The sequence below is a fragment of the Girardinichthys multiradiatus genome, chromosome 6, assembly GCF_021462225.1.
Source record: "Girardinichthys multiradiatus isolate DD_20200921_A chromosome 6, DD_fGirMul_XY1, whole genome shotgun sequence".
In the NCBI taxonomy this organism is placed as follows: domain Eukaryota; kingdom Metazoa; phylum Chordata; class Actinopteri; order Cyprinodontiformes; family Goodeidae; genus Girardinichthys; species Girardinichthys multiradiatus.
Window position 1 is genome coordinate 30,052,945 of NC_061799.1, and position 22,990 is coordinate 30,075,934.

At 38.0% G+C, this 22,990-nt stretch overlaps 1 protein-coding gene across 3 annotated transcripts in view; it reads left to right on the top strand.

Moving 5' to 3' along the window:
- Positions 1-22,990, top strand: part of b4galt2 (UDP-Gal:betaGlcNAc beta 1,4- galactosyltransferase, polypeptide 2) — a 266,605-nt gene that overhangs the window by 117,007 nt on the left and 126,608 nt on the right. For 2 of the 3 annotated variants that reach the window (XM_047367011.1, XM_047367012.1), the window contains exons 3-4: positions 3,521-3,639; positions 7,988-8,104. In XM_047367011.1, coding sequence (XP_047222967.1) covers positions 3,521-3,639; positions 7,988-8,104 — 236 coding nt within the window. Of the gene's footprint in view, positions 1-3,453; positions 3,640-7,987; positions 8,105-22,990 lie in introns of all 3 variants that reach the window. The other variant, XM_047367013.1, reaches the window with a different exon arrangement.

A 22,990-nucleotide genomic window follows, 5' to 3' on the forward strand; every position in this document is an offset into this window, starting at 1 on the left:
CATTATACCATACAGATAATGAAAATTACAAAATTCTGAAATATCTCTCAAAAAATGTGAATATAGTAAAACAGTTACATACTGGGAACTCAAGGTGTCACACCCTAATCCGCCTTTTTACTCAAAACACCTGCAAAGGTTTCCTGAACCTCAGTCAGGGTCAGGGTCAGTAGGTTACACAATCATTGGGAAGACTGCTGACTTTACACATGTCCAGAAGACAATAATTAACACCCTCCACAAGGAAGGTAAGTCACAAAAGGTCTTTGCTAAAGACGATGGTTGTTCGCAGAGTGTTATATCCAGGTATATTTATATAAAGTGGAAGGAAAAAGTGTGGTAGGAAAATGTGCACCAGCAACAGGGATAACAACAGGCTTGAGAGGATTGTCAAGCAAAATCCATTCAAGAATTTAGGGGAACTTCACAAGGAGTGGACTGAGACTGGAGTCGGCACAGACAAATTCTACACCTGGGCTGAGGAGAAAAAAAACTGGACTGTTGCTCAGTGCTCCAAAGTTCTACAGATAATCTGTAGAACTGTTCTTGATTGGCCAACAAACTCCCCTGACCTGAACCTGTTAAGGCTTGCCAGATATAGGACCCCAGAATGCAGACGAGCAGGCAGCATGATGGTAAGTGAAAAAGGTTTAATAACAAAAACTCACTCTCAACAGGAGGCAGGAACAAAACAACAAACGGGCAGGTGAGACAGGCATGGCATGATCAAAAAACAAGACATGATCTGAGAAATGTTTCCCCCCTAATTGACAGAACAGGTGTGTATTTATGAAGTGTGACCAGGTGAAACAAGAAGACAGATTAATAGGTGCAGGTGATCCGAATTAACAGAACAAAACGTGGCTGGAGCAAAACAGAGACTCTTGAACACAAACTAACAGAAACTAGAAAAAACATGAAGCAAAAGCATAACCAGATCCGAAACCCAAACTTGACAAAACACAAACAAGACAACAAAACTAAAGCATGACCAGGAAAATAAACAGAAACATGATTCAAAACTTGAACTGGAAAAACATAAGAAAAAATCCGAACCAAAAACCAAACAACCCCAAATCATAACAGAACCCTATAGATAATCTATGGAGTATTGCTGATAGGATAAAGGATGGCTACTCTATGGTCACAGTTTGAGACAGTCGAAAGTATTGAAATACATTAAATCGGGGCTGTAACAGAATAGGTTATGAAGACATCAAATTCATTGGTGTATTTCAGTAGCCCCTCCCAGGGCAACAATAGTGCACATCTTTAAAAGCCTGTCATGAATTACAAATGTTATTTGTTTTTCAGTGAGAAGCTGTGTTTTTGATTGTCCAGAAGGGAGTATAACTGTTTGTGCCAGCAGCTGACTGGGAAACCTTTGAAGTCAATAAAGGTTTTATGACCAATTCATTGAAACATTAATGCTTTGAGTCTGTGTATTTACATATTTATTTTCACTTTTTTTTTTAGACAACAAATGCAGTATTCTGTCACAGAAGAAAAAGCTTTGCTAACATAATCACTACATCATTATAAGTACCTTTATTGATGTCTGTATTATTCAATGTTAAAAAATTCTAGAACCCAACATTGTCGTTTGCAGTCTTGATACCCCTTTGGACTTCTTTTTATTTTGTCAAATTACAACTACAAACTTTAGTGTATTTTACTAGAATTTTATGTAGTAGGAGAAGACAATATCTTGTACAGTTGTGGAAAGACAAATAAGATGTTCTTAATTTTTAAAAATTACAGTCTGAAATGTATGGTGTGCATTTGCATTCTGGGCAGGGGCCTACATGACAGCGGCACTTGCTCCTCAACAAACTAATCCACGAATTATAGAATTGTTGAGTTGCAATTATGGAAACCACAGTTACCTACAGATACCTTCTCTAAATGAACTAGGACTTAACTGGGCATTGATTTATGAAGGAGTCTGAATTATAGATCTGCCCTGATGGAGGTGAGGTGAAACAGCATGTATTTACATAAACCATTGAGTTACACCATAATATATAGTGTGTAAATATTGTTACCACAGGCTGAAAAATGTGGTTTCCCAATAATTAAAAGTGTGGCAAATAGAAAAACTTTGTTGAAAGAAACCCATCAAAAGTTCTGTTCTGCAGTTTGTCACAAGCCTTGTAAGAGACACAGCAAACCTGTGGAAGAAGATGCTCTCGTAAGAAAAAGTGAAACTTCTTGGCCTACATGTACAATATTCTGTTGAAGGAAACCAACACTGCTTATGAGTGCAAAAAAAAACCATACCTAAGGTGAACCATCATAGAGACAGCATCATGCTTAGGAGATGCTCTACCTAAGCAGGGGCAGGAAAGCTGGTCAAAGCTGAAGGAAAGATGGATGGAGCTAAATCCAGGGCAATAGTGAAAGAAAATCTGCAGAGGATTTTAGACTGGGGTTAACCTTCCAGCAGGACACAACACTAAACATTTAGCCATAGAATTACACCAAAGCATGTTCATGAGCTAGAATGGCCCAGTTAAAGCTCACACCTAAATCCAATGACGATTTGTGACAAAACAGATCTTTACTGATTCCCTCAAAGCTCAAGCTGACTGAGCTTTATCTATTTTGCAAAGAAAAACTGGCCAACTTTAGATGTGCAATGCTGGTAGAGATCTGCAACTGTAATTGCTGGGAAAGGTGGTTCTACACAGAGCAAATCTGTATTTGTAAAATTCTTAAAGCCATGAATTTTCCTTCCACTTCATATGTGTCATATTTCATTGGTCTATCACATAAAAATCCAGTAGAAATACCTGAAGTTTGTGGCCATAATTTGACAAAAGAAGAAAATGTTCACGCGTCATGAATATTGATGCAAGGCAGTGTCATTTATTTTACTTAGTCTATTACCATTAAAAATATCAAGAATTGTCAAGCAGATTGCCTGATTGTTAATCAAAATGACTGGTGTCACAATTTAACCTTTTTATTTCTTTCTGCACATAAGGGTGTCGTTTGTTTTGCCTATTCCCATTGAGTAAGTTAATGTTTTTGTGATCTGTGAGTGAATAAATACATGAAATATGGAATATAACTTTGAGGGTTCAACCTCTGCTTTGTAAGAAAACACACATGCATAGATAATATTTTATCAAATAACTCTAATAAATGATGGATAATTTAGTTTGAATAGAACCTGGTGCTTTGGCAAGCTTTGTGGTGCCAAATTATTTTTCATGTTGTTTTTATTCTGGCTGACATCAACTGCTTTTTTACAACATGTTTTCAATCTTATTAAATGTTGCATTTTGATGAGTGAATCTCTTGAATATCTTATAGCTGCATACTTTCCTATGATGCTTGTCTCTTTCAAACAATAGCTGTCTTTCCCTCTCTGCGAAAATCCCTTGTGTCCCCTGTTGCATTTCTTGCTCTGCTCATTTATTTCCTTTTTTCTTCTTTTTTCACCCACAGTTTTCTTTGTTGTCCTCCCCATTTCCAACTCATCCCTCGTCCTTTTTTCCCCTCTTGTTGTTTTCAGTGGGGCGTTTGCTGATAGAGTTCAGTTCCCAGATGACGATGGAACGAGTGCAGAAAGAAAACCCAAACGTCACTGAGGGAGGCCGATACAAGCAGCCTGACTGCAGGCCGAGATGGAAGGTCTGTAGATGCTGGTCTTTCTGCACGTTTTGTACATGTCTAATGAAAGCTTAGTACAGATGTTTTTTTTTAATCATTGTATGGACAGAAAAAACTAGGTAACTACAATCCAACTTACAATCTTGTCAAAACTGATTTCATTTTGCAGGCTTTGTACTTTGCTGGTTTGTTTTAAAATGATTACAATTTTCAAATTAATACATTTCTAAAAATCATTATGCTTTATTTACTTTAAAATTGCTCAATTGTTGTTTACAAAGGGAAAATATGTATAAAGTTTTAATAGACTCATTATGTTCTATTGTGATACTAAAAAATGCATTGAAGACATCAGGGGTGTAATGAAATCTGAAAAATTGGCAAATCCAAAAATCTTGTTTATTTCAATTTCCTTAAAATATCAGGATTTAATGGATGCAACATTCTGGATTGCTGTTAAATGTGTTGATTTGCTACCAATTTGCTACCAATAAACACTTTCCCTTCCTAAAAATAGCCTAAATTTGTCCTCCTGCAGACGGAATCCACCCCACCCCTCTCTTTCCTTATAAAAACCTTTGACAGATGTCAATAAGATAAAATATGTCCAATAAGCAGTCTATACCTACTTTCTTTACACTGCTGATATTTTCTGTGGAAAAGGGGCATTCAAACCCTTTATTACTGTACAAAATACCTATACCATTTTGTAACTTCATTTTCTTTTGGGAATACACCATGCTTTATGAGAAGATCCTTGTTTTGTTATAAACAGTTCCTCACAGTAGTAGTAATGCACACTTGTCTGTATTTAGCTCCATCATCTCTGACCACTTTCCCTGTCTGGTTAAAGAAAAGGATCCCCACAGCTTTTTACTGCCACCACCCCTTTTCACAATGGGCATGCTGTGTTCAGGGCTTTAGTTATCCTCCCTTCAGAATATTTTTGATAAGGGCTAAAAGTTAAATTTTGCTCTTATCTGACCAGAGCTATTTCAGTAACATGTTGGCTGTGCCCCCCTGCATGGATTGGGGCAAACTTTAGATAATAATACTTTTGGATTTCTTTCAATCATTTTACGATCATTCCACTCTGCTATGAAGGCACGTAACTAATAGTGGTTTTGTTTTTCAGCCTTTCCTACCTGAGCTTTTGATCTCTGTTGCTCCTCCAGAAGTACACCATGTGGGCCTCTTTGCTTCTCCTCTAAGTGACGCTATCCATTGATCTATCATTTTAAGGCAGTTCTAAGTGAGTTCTATGTACATATATATATATACAGGGGTTGGACATTGAAACTGAAACACCTGGTTTTAGACCACAATAATTTATTAGTATGGTGTAGGGCCTCCTTTTGAAGCCAATACAGTGTCAATTCGTCTTGGGAATGACATATACAAGTCCTGCACAGTGGTCAGAGGGATTTTAAGCCATTCTTCTTGCAGGATAGTGGCCAGGTCAATACGTGATACTGGTGGAGGAAAACGTTTCCTGACTCACTCCTCCAAAACACCCCAAAGTGGCTCAATAATATTTAGATCTGGTGACTGTGCAGGCCATGGGAGATGTTCAACTTCACTTTCATGTTCATCAAACCAATCTTTCACCAGTCTTGCTGTGCGTATTGGTGCATTGTCATCCTGATACACAGCACCGCCTTCAGGATACAATGTTTGAACCATTGGATGCACATGGTCCTCAAGAATGGTTCGGTAGTCCTTGACAGTGTTGCGCCCATCTAGCACAAGTATTGGGCCAAGGGAATGCCATGATATGGCAGCCCCAACCATCACTGATCCACCCCCATGCTTCACTCTGGGCATGCAACAGTCTGGGTGGTACGTTTCTTTGGGGCTTCTCCACACCGTAACTCTCCTGGATGTGGGGAAAACAGTAAAGGTGGACTCATCAGAGAACATTACATGTTTCACATTGTCCACAGCCCAAGATTTGCGCTCCTTGCACCATTGAAACCGACGTTTGGCATTGGCATGAGTGACCAAAAGTTTGGCAATAGCAGCCCGGCCGTGTATATTGACCCTGAGGAGCTCCTGACGGACAGTTCTGGTGGAAACAGGAGAGTTGAGGTGCACATTTAATTCTGCTGTGATTTGGGCAGCCGTGGTTTTATGTTTTTTGGATACAATCCAGGTTAGCACCCGAACATCCCTTTCAGACAGCTTCCTCTTGCGTCCACAGTTAATCCTGTTGGATGTGGTTCGTCCTTCTTGGTGGTATGCTGACATTATCCTGGATACCGTGGCTCTTGATACATCACAAAGACTTGCTGTCTTGGTCACAGATGCGCCAGCAAGACGTGCACCAACAATTTGTCCTCTTTTGAACTCTGGTATGTCACCCATAATGTTGTGTGCATTTCAATATTTTGAGCAAAACTGTGCTCTTACCCTGCTAATTGAACCTTCACACTCTACTCTTACTGGTGCAATGTGCAATCAATGAAGACTGGCTACCAGGCTGGTCCAATTTAGCTATGAAACCTCCCACACTAAAATGACAGGTGTTTCAGTTTCTTTGTCCAACCCCTGTATGTATCACAAGGAAACAAGATTTCCAATGCCAATTCCAACACCTAAATATTTTAAACCATTATCTAGATTAAATATGCTTTGGTAACATTAGGTTGTGAGATAATCAAATCGTTACAGGAAACAATTGGACAAATACCTTAGTATCTCAAGATGTGTCGTGAAAACATATTTCAAATATGTCCTTTACCGGCTTTTATATCTCTACATATCTCCACAGAATATCTTTAACAAAACTGTCCACCATCACTGTATCAGCAGTGTATTGACTTTGTAACAAAATACCCAAACCAAGATTTTCTCTGACTACATGTTGTGATCAAATGTGTGATAATAATAGAGGGCAGTATACTGTAGTCTACATGCTTTGGTTTAATGCATTACCCTTCATTTGGTATAAAATGCTTTCCAACTGTCAAAATAAGGTGAGATCTTATCATGCATTCCATGCAAGTAACTGCTCACAGTTAACTCCATAAATGTTACAATAAATATCCTTATATCCTTATGTGTAATCCATGCAATAATGATTAAAATACACAGTTGAAGCAGTGGAGAGTGAAACAAGCATGTTCTCATATTCTGGAACTGAGAGACTGGAGAGGCCTGTGTGGAGCCACATATTATCTGTCTTATCTTTTGCAGAAGTATAAACAACAAGTATCCAATGATGTATGATGATTTTCCATTCTTTTACAAGTATTAAATGTAATCAGTAATCTTTGATCACTAAGTGATCTAAATACTGTTTCCACCAGATACTGACCCTCATCTCTATTAAAAGCTGAGGAGATGTCTTAACTTTTAACCCACAATATTGTTACCTGAATGTATAAACATTTATTGATCAGCCCTAAACACTTACTAACAGGTAAAGAAAAAAATGTGGTAGTTAAATTATAACACAATGTTCTGCAGAGAAAACATGCATCCTGGCATTTCTTTGTTAGTGTGACATTTGCCACCATCTTGTACACTTTTGCTGGGCATTCACACCCACACCTGACAACAGCAGCACCGCACAAAAGTGGTTTCCTCCCCATATGACCATTATAAATGTTCGAGGAGAACGGCAGTTAGTCCAAGGTGTTCCAAAACACTAATGTGATGACTTACAGAACAGTATTTATTGCTGACATTGTAGTACCCCGAGATACCTCCAGATATATATTTTTGTGCTGTATGTACTAGTAATATGTGATAAAACCTAGAGCTGCTTCTCTTATGTGTGTCTACATTTTTACTTGTACGGTACCTTGCAAAAACATTTTGTCAAGCTACAACTAGACGTTTTAGGGTATTTTGTTGGGACAGACCAACTCAAAGTATTACATAACTGTGAAATGACAGGAAAAGGAAACATGGTTTTCCAATGTTTTTATGATTAAAAATTGGAAAAGTATGGTGTGTAAATGTATTCAGACCCCCTTAATCTGATACCTCTAAATAAAATTCACTGCAACCAGTTGCCTTCAGAATTTACCTAGTTATTGTATTATTAAAAATTGCAATATCAATATTGATGATGGTTAACCCACCTTCTCTCACTGCTTCATTAGCCTTTCTTTATTGCGATGTACCCACGATGTAGGATGTACCCATACGAATAATTATCTATGGTGATTTTAGGTTTGTTTCTTGTGCACACAAGGTCAGAATGGATTAAAAGCCAGCTCTTTTCATTGTTTTCCAGCACCGATTCTGTCAGATAGTTCTCGTGTTTATTGGCACATCATGAGATGAGCAAATCTTGTCCACTGAAGGTTACAGAAAACACACGGGAACTAACATAAAGCTGGCCTCTGTCTTTGTCTGGTAGGTTGCCATCATTATCCCGTTCCGTCACAGAGAAAATCACCTGAAGTACTGGCTCCACTACCTCCACCCGATCCTCAGACGGCAGAAGATTGACTACGGCATCTACATCATCAACCAGGTAGGCTGGCTGAGAGTCTGGATGCTAAAATGCAAACCCAGAAAGAGTAGGGTGTAGTCTGTTTGAGTCAAAATGTGTGTGGATATCTGCAGAGAGTTAAAAAACAAGTTCAACAAGATAATTAATGGCATCATGATTAGGATAGAACTTGCCAGACTTAGTGGGCAACAACTGTCCCATTCTCAAAGTAGGCACATGCAAAAAAGGCTGACATCATGAACTTTTCCGATTGTCAAGTATGCAAGCGAACACTACAAAAACAAGTTCTAAAATGGTAAAAATAAGTTGTTTATATTGAGAAATTGTCCTTTTTCTTGCAATCGGTACGTAGATGACAGGTGCAAGTGCTTTTATTTGTGTGGATCTGGTCCAAATACAACCACAAGCATGATACAACAAGAGTAGCGTTCACAGTCTACAAGGATGGACACAATGTGTCAAATTCTTAGTAAGAAATCCTTGAAACATCTTTACCATTGAAGATGCAATTGATAGAGCAGAACATTATTGCCACCTGTGGGACTTAAGTTGAAACTGTACACTGATGATTTCAGTGCTTCGGCATTGCTGACTGCAGGACAGAATGCATATATTGTACCCTGCTCGCAGAAATCTCCAGAAGGGTTTGTGATTTAAGCAGGAATCATCTCTTGCCAAACATACATTATAAAACTGTTGCCTCAACAAGATCTGTCAGGTTATATTATGCCAGGAAATTATGTGAGCTGTAATCATTGTCAAGTATTTTAAATGATTACAGTTGTTGACAAATCTAATGTGGAAACTCAGAGCATGTTATCATGCAAGTGCATGAACTCCTACAGGCTGTTCTCTGCCTTTTTTTGTCACCTAAGGACTGCTACTAAAAAGGAAAACAGAGCCTCAGAACAAATGTCCACCCTCCTCTCCTTTAAAGCTGTTAGTTCAGCAGAGGGATTTTAAATAATGTTATGATATTGTTTAAGTTTTCCACGCTAGGTTAGGCAAGAATTCCTCTTTCTCTGCATAATAGGTAATGAGATCTCCTTTCTGGCCTTTCACTCCCCTGTGGGCTTTGTGCAGTGGCTTAATCACTCCCTCTGTGGAAAGGACCTTTGGTTCCGCCTGCCCCACTGTGCTACATTCTTCATGTGGCTATGTTTCAGTGTCTGACACTCCCGCTGCTGTTCTTACATTTTTACACTTTAAACACACATGTTTTCTTTGCATCTCTAAATATTTCTTATCTCAAATGGGTAAAAGTTTATTCACCTCTAAAACAAAGTTCTGCAAAAGTGAACATGTCCTAGCAGGAAATTACACAATATATTAAAATCAGATCATTAAAATGATGAATTTTTGTAAAACCCTAGAAGAACAAAGCATATTACAAAAAGGTCATTTGAAATTATTAAATATTTGAGTGAAAAATGCAATTCAGACGTTGGCAAGAGTTTAAAACTTTAAAAAAATATAAACACAAAAATGAATGAATTAATGAATGAATAATATTAAAAGAACACAAATATCAGAAAGTAGGAAAAGCGGAGGAAGTATATAGGAATAGCTCTGGATATTCCGCCTTGGAAAAAGGGATTTTTATGCCATGCCCAAGGACAGCGTTGCAATCATACTAAGGCGCTCCTGCTGAAAGTCCCACCGTTTATTCACGGAGCTGCTGCACACTCCTGTTACAGATCAGCCATCCTACTGATGTAATGTCACAGTACAAGGTGGTTAATTCTGACCCTCAGCAGCATCTTCAGCTCTGTCACCTCCACTTCAAACAGACACTAATTCACTGCCTGACTGCAATTATCTGTTAAATCATCAACATTTACTCCAGTCGGTGACTTGGGGGTTCAGGGTCTGCACAGTTTGAAGTGGAGGAGGCTTTCATGTCGTTTTTTTAAGTACTTTTTTTACTTGCTGAGATATAATGAACAGCTCCTGTTAGAAACAGCTTAGGTTAGAAGGTTAATATTTTCATTCTGTTTTAAGAATAAGTTTCAAACTCACTCAGAGACCACCAGCGAGTTAAACACCACCAAGACTTTTTGGTACATTAATGTTTGTAAAACACAAATAGGCATGGAACGGTTACAGGTATTACATGTTTCGAGGTGAACCAGGTTTTTAAAATGTTATGTCAGGAGGTCTCGTGGTGTAGTGGCAGGATCAGACCCTCATATGCAGAGGCTACTCCAATGCAACCTTCCAACTGTTGAAGACTGTTAATGCATTTCTTCCCCCTTTTTCTCTCTTCATGTTTTCTGTATGGATGCAGTCAATGAAGGCCAATAGCACCACAGAAATGTGAAAAAGAAAAAGAAAGTTATGCTAAAGTGTTCTCCCATATTGTTTTCTGTGGCTGTTTGAAGAATATGATCACTATGTGTTCTCCCTCCCCTTGCTTTTTATTATTTTTATCTCATATTATATCTCATATATGTCATATAACATATTGGATGTTTTCAGTTAAATTGTACAGAATAATTTTTACAATATATTAACAGGGCGTGTACACATTTCAGACCCACTATACTTTTTGTTTAGGGGGAAACATATCAAGACATTTGTTTTGTGTAAATAGCATCATATCATGAATCTCTGGTATTTTTCATACCCTCAGAATCTCACAACAACTCAATCCTAATTACAATGCGACCCCTTAAATCATTACTTAATAAGTTCATAAATTTGTTTCCAAAACCTTTAAATCTATTCATTTAGTAAAACCACAAAACAAATAGATATGAAAGTTGTCTTTCATTGCACACTGCTTAACAAAAGTTATCTGTGATTTACTTTGGATTTTAGGTAACATCCCTGTTTCTCCAAAAATGTAACTTTTGATTTAATGAAAAAATAAAGGAATAAAAAAAAATGTCTTGAACCTAAATGTAAATTCATAATTTTAAGTTAATGCTATATGACTTTTTGATACTTTGTATTGGATATTTATCAGTGAAGACCCAGTCAGATGTGAAGAGTGGTCAATGGAGTTAATTCTCTTAAGAAAAATCACCAAAATATAAATCAAATGCAAATCTATATTATATTTTATTAAACAAATAATTCTCTTTTAATTATCTTGATTATTTTAAAATAACTGTATTATTTTCTTCTAAGAATTAGGTCGTGTAATTGTTTATGTTTGAATTTGGTTGTTTTTTGATGTAAATGGTTGTATTGTAAAAAGAACTTGGAGGATCTGCGTATGGGTTGACAAATATTTGTTCCATTAAATGTTGTACTTTCATACTTTCAAACAAAAAGGATATACATATCCAAACAAATTAAATAAATGTATTGTGAATTATTTATTTTTACTTGTTTAACAATAGACTTGAATGCAATATTTTAATAAAATGAACATAATAGCCTTTTGTTGGACATTAAATATAAATTAAAACATGAAAACATAAAAAGATTCTTCCAAATTTGCCTGAATTAACAATAGTCCTACAATGCCCTACATTTTTGGAGTTATTTGTTTTGTTTTTCTTGGTCAAGAAAGAAGTTTCACTTTTCTCAGCAACAATAGCAGGACATAGTCCCTCTTCGAAAAACACCTGCTGTGTTTAGCAAAGGTTAATGACTTGGTGGCCCAAGTTTACCTTTGAATAAGAGTTGCTGAATAAATTGGAATTAGCTCAAAAAGTGTGGTGAATAAAAGATGAATACTTTGTACTTATAATTTATGTATCCTCTGCATCAATGTGGTGGTGTGCAAAATTTGTACGATTCTTGAACTGGGTTTGGGGACATTTGGAGGCCAGACAAAATCATTCCACGGATTGTCCATAGCCTAAGGGCTGAACACTGGGCACCCCAGATTTACATGCTTGAAAATAAAGATGGTATACTTTCGGCTTTTTCGAGTTGGTCAACTGAGTCAAACGTTTCCAGTCAGCCATGCATCCCAGTTAAACCTCTTACTATGCCCACCAATTGTAAGCTGGGTAAATCAGGTAGATGCTGAAACAGAATTGGCAGAAAGGCAGACAGAGAAGAACCAAATCAAAGGGACAGGGGTGGGATTCTGATGACAAGAGCTCCTAATGTGTTTGGCACGATGAACGATTAAAGCTTTACAGCGGCTGACACTTTGTGAGAATTCGGAGCTGAGTTTTTTTTATCGCACTCAGTCAAGTGTTAAATGAGTACAAGTCTGGACCCTTTTGACACAGATTCACTGATGGTTGAGGCTACTATGCTTTTTTCTGATGGTGGTGGGGGTAAGTGTTAATCATGTTTTGCCTTGCAGTCTTATCCAGGCAAACAGATCATGACTGTCCTGTCCTAAGAGTTGATACATTAAACATTACAATCTTTCCAGGTTTTCTAACACCTTTATTACCATGCACTAATGGCTCAATATTAAGATTAAGATTGTTAAGATTGCACTCAACTGGTATTTACTGTAGTTTGAGAGTAAGAGGGAGGCTTACACCTACAGTCGTACAACCATTTTATTTTTGTATGGTGGCATAATAAAAATCCACTTTTGTTTATCGTGTCTTAAAATAATATAAAAAAGATAGCAGCCTGTGCCATTCACGACAAAGTGGATATAAACAGGATTGCACTTTAACTGTGACTGTTCATTCATTTTCTATAGTCTATGGAAACAAATACATAAATTTAGGGACGCTCCCTTTCTCCCTTCAGGCCCAGTCTGTTCTAATATGTTGGCTCTAATGGCCCGAACCAACACCCACCCACCCTTTCACATCAGCTTTGCTACAATTTATTCAGTGAGAACAGGTTAAATGAGGTACAACAAAAGTACACACCCTCCAAGTACAGGAAGAGTTGTCAACATTGATCACACAACACAAAATAATCAACAGCAAGCCATTATTTTATACCTTTTTTAGACCTACATTTCCAAAGGATCTGATGTTTTTATATTTTAAAGCCAGATACAGCATTCTAGGGACAGGAAAAACAATATCTTAGTGAATTAAGGCAAGTCAAGATTTTTGTAACACATTTCAGCAACAAGACAATTAAAGGTGCATGATGAAAACATAATAAAACCAAACACATAGAGTACATAAAATTGGCATAATAAAGCAAAGTAAAGAAAACTGGACTAAAATGAATTATGTTTCAGTTAATAGTTTGAATAGAACTGTCAAAGGCTACGCTAAACAAATAGGTTTTTAACCTTCGTTTGAAATTTGATTTAAGCATTTTTGCAGTTTTCTGAAAGTTTGTTGCAGATCAGTGGAGTATAAGAACTGAATGCTACTTCTCCTTGTTTGGGTCGGTAGGGGTGGAATGGAACCAGAACTGATTGGTCTGCAAGGCTGATACATCGACAACAAATCTTTAATGTATTTTCAAGTCTATTCTCTGAGATACAGGGAGCCAAGAGATTTTACAACTGGGCCGATGTGCTCTACTTTCTTAGTTTTAGTAAAAACGTGACAGCAGCATTCTGGATCAGCTGCAGCTGTCTGATTGACTTTTTAGACAGACCTGTGAAGACACTGTTGCAGTAATCAATTAGGCTAAAGATAAACACACAGATGAGTTTTTTAAGATCCTGCTGGGACATTACTCCTAATCCTGGAAATGTTCTTCAGGTGATAGAGTCTGAAATTGTAAGTGTCTTAATGTGCCTATGAAGGTTCAGGTGTGAGTGTTTCACTACACCCAGATTTCAGGCCTGGTCAGTGGTTTCACGCTGTACTAACTGAAGCCATGCGTTAACTGTTGAGCACTCCTCTGGTCCAAAAATAATTACTTTAGTTTTGCTTTTGGCATGGATTTTTTTTTTTTTTTACTCCGATGTAAAGTTACCTATTTACACAAAGAAGTCCCAGTCCTTCATTAGGACTCAAATCAGTGTATATATATATAGTATATATACTGTATATATATATATACATATATATATGTATATATATTGTGTTTCTTTATTATTTAGTTTTAATGTTATGGTTTACAGCTCATAAACCTTTAAAATTCTGTTTTTAGTTTTTAGAACATTATACATAACCTTTGTTTTCTTATTTATTTGGTAGTAAATAGGACGAAACTTTTCATGTTCTAGGTAAGTTAGGATTACCAAATTATTTAATTGAGCTAAATGTCGGAATAATTAACGAGCTGATTTGTAGAGAATTCTTTTTATTATTGTAAACATTCAAAGTCGGACTAAGTCGAACCTGTTCCCGGTGCATGTTGGACTCCTGCAGGGCTGCCCTTTGTCACCGGTCTTGTTCATAACTTTTATGGACAGGATTTCTAGGCGCAGCCAAGGGCCGGAGGGGGTCTGGTTTGGGGACCAGAGGATTTCGTCTCTTCTTTTTGCAGATGACGTGGTCCTGCTGGCCCCCTCTAGCCAAGACCTACAGCATGCGCTGTGGCAGTTCGCAGCAGAGTGTGAAGCGGCTGGGATGAAGATCAGCTCCTCCAGGTCCTAGGCCATGGTACTCGAAAAGGGTGGCTTGTCCTCTTCAGGTGGGAGGGGATTTTCTGCCTCAAGTGGAGGAGTTTAAATATCTCGGGGTCTTGTTCACAAGTGAGGGAAGAATGGAGCGGGAGATCGACAGACAGATAGGAGCGGCTGCTGCAGTAATGGGGGCACTGTGCCAGTCCATTGTGGTGAAGAGAGAGCTGAGCCGAAAAGCGAAGCTCTCGATTTACCGGCCGGTCTACATTCCTACCCTCACCTATGGTCATGAACTTTGGGTCATGACCGAAAGAACGAGATCCCGGATGCAAGCGGCTGAAATCAGCTTCCTCCGTAGGGTTGCCAGGCACTCCCTTAGAGATTGGGTGAGGAGCTCGGCCATCCGGGAGGGGCTCGGAGTAGAGTCGCTGCTCCTCCACATCGAGAGGAGCCAGTTGTGGTGGCTCGGGCATCTATACCGGATGCCTCCTGGACGCCTTCCTCGGGAGGTGTTCCAGGCACGTCCCACCGGGAGGAGGCCCAGGGGACGGCCCAGGACACGCTGGAGGGACTATGTCTCTCGGCTGGCCTGGGAACGCCTTGGGCTCCCCCTGGAGGAGCTGGAGGAGGTGTCTGGGGAGAGGGACGTCTGGATGTCTCTGCTGAGTCTGCTGCCCCCGTGACCCGGTCCCGGATAAAGTGGAAGACGACGTGTACAAGTACGAGTACATTCAAATGTTTACACACTTTTTCTTAGCATTTAGAAGAATTGTCTGAGCTCTGTGACTTGGGTCAAACATTTTGAGTAACTAGTGTAACCGAGTCTGGATTATAGGCTGTTTTACTTGCAAACACTTTTTCAGCTCTGCTAACAACTTTTCTATGTAACTGAGATCAGGGCTTTGTGATGGACATTCCAAAATATGACTTTGTGGATTGCTTAAGGTCATTCTCCATTAGGCAGACCCATTTAAGGCCAAACTTGAGCTACCTGGCGGATGTCTTAAGATGTTACTTTAGTATTTCCCCATAATCGTTCAACTTCATCTGTTTTGTGAGGTGAACATGATGCCACTTCTGTACTTCACAGTTGAGATGATGTTCCAATCCTTGCGTGCTTCCTCCTTTTCCTCCAAATGGAATAATGGTCATTTTTGCCAAACACTACAATTTTTGTCTCCAATAATATGCTTTTATAATGTGTATACCCATCTCCTTCCTGAATGGTATGATGGCTGAACATTGTAATTACATTTATAATAATGAAATCTGTTCATTATTATGGTGGCCATGTTTTATGGTATATTTTATTGTTATGAAATGAAATGACAGATATACAGTGCCTTGCGAAAGTACTCGGCCCCCTTGAACTTTTCAACCTCTTGCCACATTTCAGGCTTCAAACATAAAGATATAAAATTCAATTTTTTTGTGAAGAATCAACAACAAGTGGGACACAATTGTGAAGTGGAATGAAATTTATTGGATGTGTCAAACTTTTTTAACAAATAAAAAACTGAAAAATGTGGCGTGCAATATTATCCGGCCCCTTTACTTTCAGTGCAGCAAACTCACTCCAGAAGTTCAGTGAGGATCTCTGAATGATCCAATGTTGTCCCAAATGACTGATGATGATAAATAGAATCCACCTGTGTGTAATCAAGTCTCTGTATAAATGCACCTGCTCTGTGACAGTCTCAGGGTTCTGTTCAAAGCGCAGAGAGCATCATGAAGACCAAGGAACACACCAGGCAGGTCCGAGATACTGTTGTGGAGAAGTTTAAAGCTGCATTTGGATACAAAAAGATTTCCCAAGCTTTAAACATCCCAAGGAGCACTGTGCAAGTAATCATATTGAAATGGAAGGAGTTTCAGACCACTGCAAATCTACCAAGATCCGGCCGTCCCTCTAAACTTTCATCTCGAACAAGGAGAAGACTGATCAGTGATGCAGCCAAGAGGCCCATGATCACTCTGGATGAACTGCAGAGATCTACAGCTGAGGTGGGAGAGTCTGTCCATAGGACAACAATCAGTCGTACACTGCACAAATCTGGTCTTTATGGAAGAGTGGCAAGAAGAAAGCCATTTCTCAAAGATATCCATAAAAAGTCTTGTTTAATGTTTGCCACAAGCCACCTGGGAGACACACCAAACATATGGAAGAAGGTGCTCTGGTCAGATGAAACCAAAATCCAACTGTTTGGCCACAATGAAAAACTATATGTTTGGCGTAAAAGCAACACAGCTCATCACCCTGAACACACCATCCCCACTGTCAAACATGGTGGTGGCAGCATCATGGTTTGGGCCTGCTTTTTGTCAGCAGGGACAGGGAAGATGGTCAAAATTGATGGGAAGATGGATGGGGCCAAATACAGGACCATTCTGGAAGAAAACCTGTTGGAGTCTGCAAGAGACCTGAGACTGGGACGGAGATTTATCTTCCAACAAGACAATGATCCAAAACATAAAGCCAAATCTACAATGGAATGGTTCATAAATAAACGTATCCAGGTGTTGGAATGGCCAAGTCAAAGTCCAGACCTGAATCCAATCGAGAATCTGTGGAAAGAGCTCAAGACTGCTGTTCACGAACGCTCTCCATCCAACCCCACTGAGCTCCAGCTGTTTTGCAAGGAAGAATGGGCAAGAATCTCAGTCTCTCGATGTGCAAAACTGATAGAGACATAACCCAAGCGACTTGCAGCTGTAATTGCAGCAAAGGGTGGCGCTACAAAGTATTAACGCAAGGGGGCCGAATAATATCGCACGCCCCACTTTTCAGTTTTTTATTTGTTAAAAAAGTTTGACACATCCAATAAATTTCATTCCACTTCACGATTGTGTCCCACTTGTTGTTGATACTTCACAAAAAATTTGAATTTTATATCTTTATGTTTGAAGCCTGAAATGTGGCAAGAGGTTGAAAAGTTCAAGGGGGCCGAATACTTTTACAAGGCACTGTAATTTGCTTCTAGAAGTTAGTTTTAAAAATGTTCTGTCTGCTGCTCTTGCTAGCCGGACACATTGCCATCATCTCGCTCTCTGAAAACTGGTACATTGTGTAGGCGTTGCAGAGGGATCATGCTGAAAGTGATGTAGCAACCTTGCTGTTCTGCCCTGCTGCTCTGTGTCCTCTCTGCCTGCTGAAAACCAGGGCCAGTGTTTGTTGGCCATCGGCTCAGTGTTTAAACTGGAGAAAAGCCCAGAAATAAGCAGAAAGGATGAGACAGGGAAAAAGAAAGGAAAACAAGTCAGGTGAGGAAAAAATTGAAGGTTGGGGGTGGGTGAGGGAGGTAAGTTGCAGAGGTGATAATGCAGGAAGAGCCATCTGCTGTTTGGATTTTCTTTTTGTTAGAAGAGATTAAGGTTAATCCAAAACTGAAAATCAGTAATAATTTAAAAATTATAATACAGTGAAGCTGAAGAAAATACCTAGAAGGCCGGAGTCACCATCTTATTCTCACCTGTGCTTTGTGATAAAAAAACACTGAATCCTTATACTTTAAAGCAATATTTATTAAATATGCAAATATTGTACAAGTAAAGATATTTTATTTGTGTCAACACATCCTACACTTTGGACTCCTTATACGTTTACATTTATTTCTACAATGGCATTTTATGAATTCACATGTGAATAAAGCATCTATAAGGTTTTCCCCACTAGCAAAAAGGTCAGAGGGATAAAATAGGACATAGCGAAATCGGTTTGCAGCAGCATTGTTAACTCCTACTGGAGGTTATTCTTCACTAGTCCATCAGGATATGATTGCTTCCTTTATTTTCCTTCTGCCGCCATCTAAGCCTAGTTTCACAAACATACTTTGCCTTTAAGTCTTCTGTATGTATCTCAGAGCATTTTGTAAATTTGTTTTGTCACTTATTCTTGTGTCCACTTAAGTATTGCTGTGTCTACCTCTGAGTGAGCACCAAAAGATCAGTATGATCTAAACAGTGTTCCTGTCCTTACATGATTTGGCATCATGTTAAGGGCTAGAAATGCACCAGCCAGAATTTTATGGATGATTTTTAATCCCTTGCTTTTGTAAAGCTTTACCCTTCCTACACCACCTTTAGCCAATTTTAATTTCTCTTTAGGACTTATAACATAAGAGCACTTAAAATATTTTACACCTTGTTGCTATATTAACATTAGGAGCAGAATCAACATGACGTGTGAGAGAGCAGTTGTTGGAAAAAAAGGTTTTCATTAATATTTTAAACACAAAGACAGAGCTGTAATTTGGAAACCTCTATATCATTACATGGTAATAATTAGCAAGTTACTACTGCTCGCATTCTTGGAAAATCAGTCTCTGTGTGTGTATATTCAAGGGTCCATGTCCAGAAACACAGTAGAGCTCTGTCGTGGGCAAGGCAAGAAGGAATAAATCCGTGGGCATAGGTAGGGTCAAATACAGGAAACACTATAGAGCAACGAAAAGGAATGCTGGAATTCTGATGGCATAGAGCGGTCGATTATCTGGTGAGGAGGAAGAGGCTGTGAAGTGCTAAAGCAGTGCAGCTCACAGGTGAGGCAGGGAGACAATCAGGCACGGCACAGGTGGACTAGATCAAGCTGATTAGAGCATGGAGAAGGCACGGGAAACATGGTGGAACAAAATCACAAATATGACATGAAAAAACATAAATCATTACAGAATGTCTTGCTCTCTCTCAATGTCGAGCAGCCTCAGTGAACCTCGGACATCTTTTCATATGTTGAAGACCAACAGAATTTCCAGTCCATCAGATACTTGCATCTTAACTTTTGCATCTTAATCAAATCAATATTTGGTGTAACCAGCCTTTGCATTCAAAACAGCATCAATTCTTCCAGGTACTCTTTTTGAAGGAACTCGGCTGGTAGGTTGTTCAAAACATCTTGGAGAACTAACCAGAGATCTTCTGTGGATGTAGGCTTTCTCACATGCTTCTGTCTCTTCATGTAATCCCAGACGCACTCCATGATGTTGAGATCAGCGCTCTGTGGGGGCCATACCATCACTCCCACTAAGTCTTGTTCTTCTTTACGCTGAAGATAGCATTTTGTAAATTGATAAAAATAAACAGTCATCATTTATATTTCTGAAAGCATTCTTTGTTTACAGCATTTTTTCATACCTGCCTAAAACTTTTGCACAGTTTGTATATTCTGAATATATGAAGTTGTTCAGAAGATAGTCAGTTTTTGCTCTTAAACATAACCATGGGACCTTAAGCAGTAAACGTTTAAGTGGATTTGTGACAAACGTCTTTGTCCAGTTTTCTTCTTTTTTTTTTAAGTTGCAATACAAACAATACAGATAGTAAGATAATAAAAGGGGCATCAACATGTCATAGTGCAAAAATTAAATTATGTTCTGGTTTAGTAAGAGACTTATTACAAAATATGCCATTCATGACTTTTTCATTATGTAATAAAAATTTTATAAAAATATTTAAAAATAACGTTTTATGTTGTTTATGTTGTTTTGCGTTGTTAAGACATTTAGACATAAACATCTGAAAGTAAAGGGAAGGATTTGCAAATCTGCATTTCCTTTTTCACAGACTCAACAAATTTGCAGGGAAAGGAAATAAGGGAACTGTGTCTTGTTTTTTTTTGCAGCTGACCACAGCATAGGATATTGATCTAATGAAAAAGCAGCTCTATTCCCTTTTTTCTGCCCCATAATGCTATACTGAATCTTTATGTACTATTGGTTGGAAGGTTGTTACTGTTTTGCAAAAGAATACACTTTAATAATGTTCTTCTTTGCCTATATACCTTAAGATGCATTAGTTCCCATTTGTAATATTGTAGCCTGATACATTGTATATTTAACTAAAATATTCCTTTCTCCTCTTCAATTAAACAACTTTAGCCATAACAGTTGCAAAATGCAGATTTTTGTTATGGCTTTGGAAATGTAATTACGGACCCTACATTTTGTCACAGTAAAATAAAAGCCATAGTGTGACCTGTGCAATAAAGAAAAAAAGTTAACAGATTATCCTAATTAGTTTTGACAAGCAGAACGAATTTTACTGTTGTGCTGTATTTCAATAATGGTCCTTATTAAATATCTCATTATTGCAAGAGATTTTTCTTGGTTAGTTGCCCAAATTATCTTTTATTTGGCTTCCAGACAAATGGATTTTGAGTATATTCATTAGTCTTTTGCTTTATTAGTTGCACTCTGTGACAACTGATATGCAAACCTCTCTAATACAGTGTTATGAACCTGCTTCAATTGAGATTGTTTACTGAAAACGTTGTGACTGGAATTATAATCTTTACTGAGACTACTCTGTTCTAAAAAAATGTACAACATTTAAACTACATTTTGCACATGCAGTTGGGTTTTTGTTAAGCTTGTCTTTTAATTACACAAATATCTACAGAATACCTACGTGAGTTCATAAAAAAAACCTGTAAACAGATTGAATTTGTTGAATAAAGGCAGTAGTACAGAATGGCTGCTTCCAACCAATAATGCAAAACAACAAACTGCCAACTGGGAGTTTTACCATATCAGTTGCTTCATTATAGTTTTAAGTAAAAGGTACAAAAGAGACATTTGCAAAATCTAAGCAAATAGCCTTGAGTGCAGCTCAGTAGCATTATTGCTATTATTATCCCAACTGTTTGCACAGGCAATGACTTAAAGTGACGTTGTCCAATTAGATATTAATGCACACATTAATTAGCTTCCCATCAAAATTTTAAGTCATTTGAAATCATTCTTAATCTCTCCAATAGAAGCAATGCATTCCTTTGTTTAGTTGTTCCACAATTTTAAAACCTCATCTTTGCATGTTCTAATCAGTTTTTCATTGTTCTGCATTTATTTAGTGTTGCTTATTTATTATTGCCGCTGCCCTTTGCTTGTGTCTGCGGCTAAAAAAGTAGATCTTTTATTAGTAGCCCAGTCACTGCTCACAGTTTTATGGGAATTTCATCTTAAAATGGCGTTACTAACCATCAGAGATATTAACATGGTTATCATTAGAATCAGTAATAGTTTCAGCTGTGGCCTTCTTTTTTTTCTGATCCAACCTTTCATGGTTTTGTTGCCTCTCTGCATATCCACCTTCCCTCATGTTCTCTCGTTCAAGTGAGTTCCTTTTTCAGGTAACTAAAGTTTTATGCTTTGAAGTCTAATAAATCTTACATTTACATGGAAAGAACAATAATTTCTGAAGTACAATGCAGTTTAGTCCCTTGTTAGGATTTTTAATCCTCCGTAGTCACAGTTAGTGAGAAGACACCTGTTCATTTTCACCAGTTTTTACATTTATTTAGCTAGTTAGGTGATGATTAAAGCCTATCACACCATAAAAATTGGGATGGTACAACTATAAAATTAAAAAAAGTAAATCATAGATATGGTTAATAACTAGAGTTTCTATTGTAAACTGATTGGCAGAAAACACAAATAAGAGGTCCCGACAATCTGAGCATCATAACATTCATTCCCCAGCACTAACATTAAAAGTGTCAGCAATAGTGTTGATGCTGTATGAGGTGCACGTTTACACATTAAGTCATTAAAGTTGGATTTCACTGGTGATATTGATCGATTGGATGTTTGAATGGATAGAAAATAACACCAACTACTTTGCAAAGTATCTTGGATCACTGCATGGTCTGATTAATCTGAATTAGACATTGAGGACAGACGACAGATTGTGTTTTTGTAAGTTTTGTCTCTCCCACCAACTTCTTCAAAACAAATACTTATGTAAGGCACTTCACTTATACTTCTTATGCACAGTGTTCATGCCCCATGTGACAACCACCAAAAGTCACTGGTTGTCACTTATGGGTTTGTAATTTTAGGTCTTTTCTGCTGTTTGTTACGGCAACAACCTAGTTTTGTATTTGAGGATGACGTCGATTTGTATTTAGTCCCCAAAGCTCTCCACATATCCTCTTTTTTACATTCACTTGAGGATATAAAATTACAATATACAAACAGTGATGTTCACTCTTTATTCTTTATACATCAGCCAAACCAGATGATCTTGTCATTTAGAAATCCAATAACAAACCTTCAGAATCTTTGACAGGTTTGCGTTACAGCGACCTGGAAATGTCACTCTGATTCAAACTTGTTCATTGTTCTGCTATTTTCTCCATCTGCATTCACTTCTGCCTCACACTGAAGCTGTAGCCCTACGTCATTTTAGTGCTTGCACACCGACTTGACAGAAAAGTACAAATGCATGTTTTCTTTCCTCCTTCGTTATAAAAGCTTGAGGGGTAAGCGGGAGTTAATAATGCATCTAAAGTGCTTCCCTGCACTAATGGATCCTGAATAGATTTCAGTTTGTCACATTTCCAGCATCAGTTAGAATTAGAACTGTTATGTAAAATGTAAAGCCAGGTTCCCAGTTTTATAAAAGTCCCAATGCTGTGCTAAACTTTTAGATTTTTTGCAGTTAGTTTCAGTGAAGTTCAACTTACTTTCATTTAGCAAGTGATTATTGTAAATAGACAAAAGAGC